We start from the raw sequence: 8,299 nt of genomic DNA on the forward strand, positions 1-8,299 counted from the left end.
ATTACGAAAGTTTTGTCAGGAGAAAAACATTTACAATCAAAAGTCACGTTGTGCACATGACCATGTCCGGTTATGTAGCACTCCCACGTGATTTTTAAAGTCTTCAAAATCACTATATATATATTATCACATCCGATTACGTTAGCTTGACATCTTCCATTAAATATTGATGATCTACCTTATACGGCATATATGGTGAGTTGTTCCAATAATATTGATGATCTACCTTAGACGGCGTATATGGTGGCTTGTACCACATACGCCGTCTAAGGTGGATCATCAATATAGAAAGTTTCTTATTAAGTAAAGTAGATCACTCCTTCTCATTTCTTAAAGTTAGAAAATTAAACGGACTTCCTTAACTTCGTCTAGCTTGAAGTCTCCAATTTTTATATACTAACTGCTAACCTCATGTTTGCTACTCCTCATTACTTTCGTCTTTCTTCAGTTCACTGCCAAACTAGTTACATCTGTACTCCTTACTCTGTTCATGCCACTCCACACTTCCTGTAATTCTTCATTAGTGATTCACAAAATTTCAGTATCCACAGATGCAGGTAAAAATTATAGACTTACAGATGCAGATTGGCTTATGCATATGGATATGCATTTGCTTATGCGATGTGGGTGCGAATATCATAACCTTATTTTCGCAAACGTTTATTCATGGAGTCTACACGTATATGTACAGGACCCATTAATTTCAAATTATTGTATTACATTGTGTATCGAGCGACATCGATGACAACTACATAAAGCTTCACGATGGATAGCAATCCATTTTTGATAAAGTACAACACTCGACGAAAATTAAGCAAGACGAAACAGAAAAGTGGTGCACGATAAGGAGGAGGAAGGAGGGGCAATGTGTTGCGGGTTTGGCGGGCACCGCCCATCGCAGAAGACAAGGCGTTCTTGGAGCACGCCGTATGGTCGGATGTGGCGGGGAAGACGAGGCCGGCCCGCGCTATATAAGCCGCTGGCCAGCCACACACTGGGCAGGAACAGTTCAGTCCGAAGCAGCAGCCGCAGAAGACATGAAGGTCCTGGTGAGTAGCCGACAGCGCACAGTGGCGGGGACGCTGAAGCCCAGGGGCCAGGGGTCACCCGACAGAAAGCACGGCACGCCTGCCTCGTCTACCGGCATTACAATACACTATCATCAAGTCTATTCACACGACAGTACATTTGTAGTTCTGTCATAGAAAAGAACCGAACTCAAAGAAAACTTGACGTAGAATGTTCATTGAATCAGCCACGAACCACAAATCGGCTTCCAGTTCGGAGAATGTTTCTACGCGAATATTTCTATATTTTACATCCAATCAAACGACCTTCATAGTTGCATAGTCAGTTGCACTTGCAATAAATAATTCGCAGAATAATGGAGCCTTTCTCCGCGAGTTTAATTGATGAACAGATCTCAAGTAAATTGCTGCCTGAAAGTGACATTCTGTAACAACGTTTCAAAGTTTTCTGTTGCCGTTTACAGACAAGATACTAACAAAACATTTCCCCTGTGTGTAAATAAGCTATGGACAGTGAATGAAAAGTGTCTTCTTTCTCACTAATACTGTATCAGGACGGCAAAATTTATCACGGAAAATAACACATCTTTTTTTAACGCTTAAGAAAGAATGATAGCTTCTCAGCTCATAACTATGTGAATAATCATAACGCAACTTAGGGATATAAAAAAGTGGTCGTAATTGCACTGATGGAATTCAGTTAGCACACTCATACTTGAAGAAGAATAGAATATTCTCTGCACCACAGAAAGAATTCGCAGACAGATAAGAGCAGTACCAAGTCTAATAAGTCGTTGTTATAAAATGCTAATTGTCTACTCAACAAAGGAATGATTAGTAGAAGAAAGAAATTTTAGATTTTGTTGAACTTTTGGATCACATCGGGCATACTCACATCAGCCATTATATTACGAAAGTGATTGACATGAAGATCTTCGTTCCTAGCATTTATAGATTCGGAGAAAGTTTTCGACAACCCTTTAGAATTTTGAAGTTATCCGAGATAAAATAAAGGGAGCAAAAAGTTATTCGCAACTTTTACAGAAATCAGATTGCATATCCAAGTGTCTAAGAAGATGAAATGTCGGCGGTAGTTGAGAAGCAAAGTAGACAGCGTTGTACTGTATTATACATGCTATTTATGCACTGAGCAAACAGTAAAGGAAACCAAAGGCACTACCAGATAAGTAATTGAAGTTCCGGGAGAGAAAAAGGAACCTTAAACTCTGCCGATGACACAATAATTCTAAGAAATTCATTATCTTGGCGCGCCAGTGAACGGTGTGTATAGTGCCTTGAAAAGAAGATACAAGATGAACATCAACAAAAGTAAAGGAAGGGTAATGGAGAATAATAGCGCTGATAAGCTCCAATATAATTTGTTAGGAGGTCTTTTCTGAACTTCTCTGGTTCGAGTGTAGCACTGTAAGAACGTAAATGATACACGTTATACAGTACAGTACAACAACACGTTAGCAGTGACCCTCAGCTGTTTCTCTGCTGATGCGCTGTGTGCACGTCCCTTTTCAGTGTGAACGCGACGGATATAATTCACAGACTTCAGAAAGATGTGCTCTGTAGTTCAGATCTTCATGTTTACTGATGTAACTTTCATAATACGTTCTCCAGTTCAAAGCCTTCTTAAAAATGTTTCCATTCCTCCCCCACTATATCTTCCAATAGTGTTTTCTTTAATTCATAACTTCTCTTACTTGGGTTTCAATTTCCGTTGCATTGGTCATTCAACTTTTACCTGAGTAACGTACTTTTACAATTCAATGAGCTAATGATTACATAATGAATCTGTAGGTGCCATCCTGTCACTCCTTCTACTGCTGTTGTCCTTTGATATCACTCTTGTGTGCGTCCCTTAATTTTGTATTTTTTGGGAATTACACTATCTACACCGTTTAACGTACTTTTATTTATCGGGATATCGGGATTTATCGGGACTAGTGCTATCATCACATCTGAAATTCAGAACTCACGAAACAAGGTTGAGTGTGAGTTGCGAAAGTTGCCATTGTACTTTTTTTCAACAGTCTTATGTTTTGGATTTAATGATAGCACTATTCAAAGCATGCTGTAATACATAAATGTTTACTAAGTTATTCAGGGAGTGTTAGTCGCAAAAGTTCATTATGCCTGCAGCCTTATTTCAGGAATTTGTTTTCTTTATTAATTCATATTCTCATATCACCTACAACTTAGAAAAATCGTCCCCACATAGTCAGGAAACTCTTTCTAGGCATTCTTCTTTCAGTGTCTCTAACTGCTGGTTTGTCTCTGGCAGCATTCATACTCTAGAGTCACTGCACCATAGTCGATGTTGATTCTAATGCTTTTAGCCACAGAGCCAATATGCGGGTATTTCATTATTCAAATTAGAAAACTAGAAACCAAATTTACAGTTACTTCTGGTGATTTATGGTATAGAAATATAGAATAATACTTCTAAATTTGGGTGCTGTGCTGCTCTGAATATGTGATGAAAGCAATTTTTTGACATGTATCAAATAAAGCTGCTTGTATTAATTCTATTTATTCAATCACTTTTACTTCACAGGATTTAGGTATTAGCCACCATTCATCTGTGGCTAGAGCATATATAGTCGATGAGTATAAAATACATCATCTCTTATTATAGATATAAGCTTGTATGTACAGCTTAATGTAAAGGGTGTTGAAAAAGATCTCACTACTGTTAGGTATAAATTTAATGGGGAAGTTAATGAAAAATTACTTCAATGAGTACATATCATGAAAGAGAATTTCTTCAAGTTTTGTTTAATGTTAGTAGACTTCAACCTGGGATCCATTTGTTGCCCTGCACACGTCGAGATGATATTCCACTTCTCGCCACATATTTACCAACATTTCAGACGTAACTGTCCTATCCGCCGCGACGATTCTTTCCCGTAAATGATTGATGTGTCTGATTTTTCACTGTACACAACATTTTTTTTTGTGGCCCCAAAAGGTAATCTCCAGGGGGGGGGGGGGGGGGTTAAGTCTGGGCTTCGTGGTGACCAAAGTATTGGGCTAGCGCTGCCTATGTAACAGTTGCAATTTGTAGGCGTGCAACTTAAGTCTTTTACGGAAGTCATACACCTTTAGGCACTCCTAATTGCAGACTAAGTCTGGCCAATGATTTCTTTGGACTCCGAACACATGAAACACAGATCTGTGAAACAACATCTTCAGAAGTTCTCGATCGACCCGGTAATTTGGCTTTTAAAACACTACTGGTTCCTTGAAAAGACTTTAGCCAATGACGGATAGTTTTTGCTGTAGGTGGTTCACCACCATACTGACGTCTCAAATTACATTGCAATGTTATAGCTGACTCAGTTTTACAAGCCAAATAACACACTGCACTTTCTGTTGCGGAGTACACATTGTTGCTAGGTTGCTCTGCACTGAACTGCAAGCACACCTGGACTGAACTGAGGGAACAGAGGGGAAAAAACACCACCTTTTTCGTCTGGAGGATCAAGCAGACCAGCCAACTGTAGGGGAACCAAACTTGGAGAGTTGATGACTCAAACACCAAAAACTAGACTAGCGTATGTCTCTTTGTACAGATACTAGGACACATTAAAACTAGGGAGTTCTTTTTCAAACACGCTGTATGTTGTTGCACACAACAACATGCTGCAAAGTGTATGGACTATGCACGTTATTGACTTCCATGGATATTTCATAGCACGTCATTCTGGCTATCTCCCAGCCATAACAAACACAATCAAATCACTTCATAGCAGTTCGTTCCACACATGAAAACAATAGATCAGAAAATGTACATACAGGTTACAGTAGAAGATTAATAGATTATGCATTTTAATATCCTTTGACTATGTGTGATATAGGCCACAGATGGTAAGTGTTAATGCACCCGCTAGGGTAGCCGAGAACCCTAACGCGATGCTTACTGGACTCGGGTAGGCGCGCTGTCCTCAGATCGAATCCACCTGGCGGATTAACGACAAGGGCCAATGTGCCGGCCAGCCAGGATGTGGTTTTTAGGCGGTTTTCCACGTCCTGCTAGGTGAATAGCGGGCTGGTCCCCCTATTCCGCCCCTGTAACATGGCTTACACTCGACGCAGACAGTTGGGCTACACTAAGTCCGTCCTGGGGGATATGGGGTGGCGGCAGGAAGAGCATCCGGCCAACCCTTAAACATTAGCATGCCAAATCCGATTAACGATGGCAGACCCTGCGTAACGGCTCAAGCGGTAGAATGGTAAGTGCTAATGCCTGGAACTGTCCTGGAAAAAATTTTGAACAAACCGTGACAAAAGAAATACAAACAGATGCTGTTAAGAGTTCTCCCACAAAAAATCTTCTTCATCGCGTACAGCAGAACTTTTTGACAGTATTATTTCTCAGAAAGTAGCAGCCCTCCAGAGTTCATGTTTCAATATCCAGGTGTATCTATTGTAAACATTCAGCACACTGTCTGATGCATACGCTGCCTGCAGGTGATCCTGAGCTCCGTACTGGCTGTGGCCCTGGCCAAGCCCGGCTACCTGGGTCTGGGAGTGCCCGCCGCCGTCCCGGTGCCCGCCGACGCCCCCGACGTGGCCGTGGCTAAGGCGGCGCACCTGGCCACGCAGGCGGCAGAGGCGGCGCGCAACACGCTGGGCGTGCCCGTGGCCTCCATCGTGCCCGCCGACGAGCCCCACGTGGCCGTCGCCAAGGCGGCGCACCTCAACATCCAGGCCGCCGAGGCCGCCCGCAACACCCTGGGCGTGCCCGCCATCGCCGCCGCCCCCGTCATCGCCGCCTCTCGCTACGCCGTGGCCGCCCCCGTCATCGCTGGACCCGCCAACATCGTCATCGGACCTGGCGGTGTACCCCTGGACACTCCTGAGGTGCATACTAGCACACTATTTCCTGCAATGTTTGCACAACACCTTACAGTGAGATGACATTGTTGCTGACATGACCTTCCCTTTGCAGGTGGCCAGTGCTAAGGCCGCCCACGCTGTGGCCCACGCTCAGTCCGCAGCCCTGGCTGCCGCCACCCCCGCAGACCCCGTATCTGGGCTGCCCCTCGCCGCCGTGTACGCTGCCGGCATCCCCGCCATCCACCACGCTGACGCCATCGCCCACCTCCAGTACAAGGCCGCCCTCCTCGGTTAGAGGATCACTGTTACAAATGACAGTCATGTACCTTTTACTCATGTAAATAAACTGTAATTTTATGAAAAGCATTTCCTATTCATTTGCCCTTTGCATTAGGAACAGGTAAAATAGTCAACTCAACGACGAAGCCAAAGGACCACACAATGTCGCTGGCTGCCACATCTTCTTCTGCCATGCAGCGACATATGGGGAGAGAATGGATCATCACACTCGTCTCCAAGCCGTAGTTGGGGTTCCAGACTTCGAAACTGTTACATCTCTTTCAAGTAATTACTCAGTAAACATTGTGAGCCTGAATGGATCCCACTCCATTCCTCTCACTAAGGAAATATCCCTGGTGTAACTCAACTGGTGAACATTTTTTTAGTGTCTCTCTCCCTGACTGCGACCGACCGCCTATCATTGTGGTCAACAAGCCGCTCCGACAAACTACAACCAAAGAGGTGATCGAAGTGGCACCCGGCGAGTAGACAGAGACGGATAGCACCAGAAGGGTGTAAAACATAGAACGAGCTGACACGACTGCGCATGTACATCACAAATGAAGTAAAATAAAAAGAATGCTAGGATCATCCAGTTCTCACTCCGCCTTCAGGCCACGAGTGGCCTACCGGGACCATCCGACCGCCGTGTCATCCCCAGAGGAGGATGCGGCTAGGAGGGGCTTGGGGTCTGCACACTGCTCTCCCAGTCGTTATGATGATATTCTCGACTGAAGCCGCTTCTATTCGGTCGAGTAGCTCCTCAATTGGTGTCACGAGGCTGAGTGCACCCCGAAAAATGGCAACAGCGCATGGCGGCCTGGATGGTCACCCATCCAAGTGCCGACCACGCCCGACAGCGGTTAAATTCGGCGATCTCACGAGAACCGGTGTATCCACTGCAGCAAGGCCGTTGCTCCTCATCCAGTTCTCGCTAAAATGATAATGTTGGATTCTGGCACATGAAACGTGATGGCGACTCACACATCCAACTATAAATGCCCTTTATAGTAACCGACAGAGTCAGATCGCAAGGAAAAATGAAACAAAAAAAGCCTTAGAAATTCTGGTCATATCTAAAGCCAATGAACGGAACCAAAGCATCGATGGAACCTCTGGTGAGTCAGTCTTGTACTGGAACTGAAGACAGTAGCCTCAAACTGAAATTATTATTCTTTCACTTGAGGATTCTACCATACTGTCACACATTCATAAATGTAAGCATTTTAAAACAAGCATCTCCGATACAGAAAAACAATTGGGGATACTCAAAGTGAAGAGGGCACCAAGCACTATAAAATTCCTAGTAGATTTTATATTGAATACGCTATAGAATTAGTCCCTTTGGGTCATATATGTGATGAATTCCTCGTGCTGCGTAGGAAACCCATCTTTATGTCGAGGATGAAGCAACAGGTGTCAATAATGACAGACCAGTACTGGAAACGTCGGTCGTAGGGCACTAGAGCATGTTTTAAGCTTGAAGACAGTGAAAGTACTGGAGGGTAGCAGCCAAGTGGAAGGGAAGATTACGTTCTAGCACTGCACCACCTCGGTCACTACTATAAGAACCTTCTCGCAGGATCAACACTTTTTCAGTAGAAAACCACTCAAATGAATCACAACCTACTTACACACAGTATCTTGAAAAGAATAGATGCAGGTGAACAGATATACTGTCTTCTAAGATTCGCGAAATGGATGCCACATTGTAGGGTAATAACCAAGATCATATCCAATACTTTTACAAATTTGCTCGATGGCATGTGCTGAATGACAGCTTCTCTCAGTACACCGGTGTTATTTAATATCTACATAGCAGACCTTCCGAAACTCACCTGCCATACATTCCAGTACACAGATGACCTTAAAATTTCATATCTGAGTGAAGATCTAACAAACAGCCTCACTAAGTGCATTTTTAACTTCTCGCGGCGTAATAAATTTTGGGGCATGCATCCGCGCAAATAAAATTTCCTCCACTGATATTTCGGCCACGTATCGTCCGGCCATCCTCAGAGTGAGTCATAAGACTGACGACAAGATGCCAAGCGCGGCCTTATATGCTCCACCGTGGTGGTACTGCGCATGCGGGCCACAGATGCTGGTCGGCGGCAGAGAAATACGCTTACACAAGCGCC

General features: G+C 43.9%; 1 protein-coding gene across 1 annotated transcript; it reads left to right on the forward strand.

The window, feature by feature from the left end:
• The first annotated feature begins 929 nt into the window (after positions 1–929).
• LOC126176102 (cuticle protein 18.7-like) lies at positions 930–6,242 on the forward strand. The gene is made up of 3 exons (XM_049923240.1): positions 930–1,049; positions 5,511–5,903; positions 5,992–6,242. The coding sequence occupies exons 1-3, from the start codon at positions 930–932 to the stop codon at positions 6,172–6,174; spliced, it is 696 nt and encodes a 231-aa protein (XP_049779197.1). The 3' UTR covers positions 6,175–6,242.
• The last annotated feature ends 2,057 nt before the right edge of the window (positions 6,243–8,299 follow it).

This window comes from Schistocerca cancellata, chromosome 3 (assembly GCF_023864275.1).
Source record: "Schistocerca cancellata isolate TAMUIC-IGC-003103 chromosome 3, iqSchCanc2.1, whole genome shotgun sequence".
NCBI lineage: Eukaryota > Metazoa > Arthropoda > Insecta > Orthoptera > Acrididae > Schistocerca > Schistocerca cancellata.

What these genes read in the sequence shown, in the direction of transcription:
- LOC126176102 (XM_049923240.1), top strand. Translation starts at nt 930, where the DNA reads ATGGTCGGATGTGGCGGGGAAGACGAGGCCGGCCCGCGCTATATAAGC. An exon ending in CAGAAGACATGAAGGTCCTG is followed by an intron (nt 1,050 to 5,510) that starts GTGAGTAGCCGA and finishes CGCTGCCTGCAG; the next exon opens with GTGATCCTGAGCTCCGTACT. An exon ending in TACCCCTGGACACTCCTGAG is followed by an intron (nt 5,904 to 5,991) that starts GTGCATACTAGC and finishes TTCCCTTTGCAG; the next exon opens with GTGGCCAGTGCTAAGGCCGC.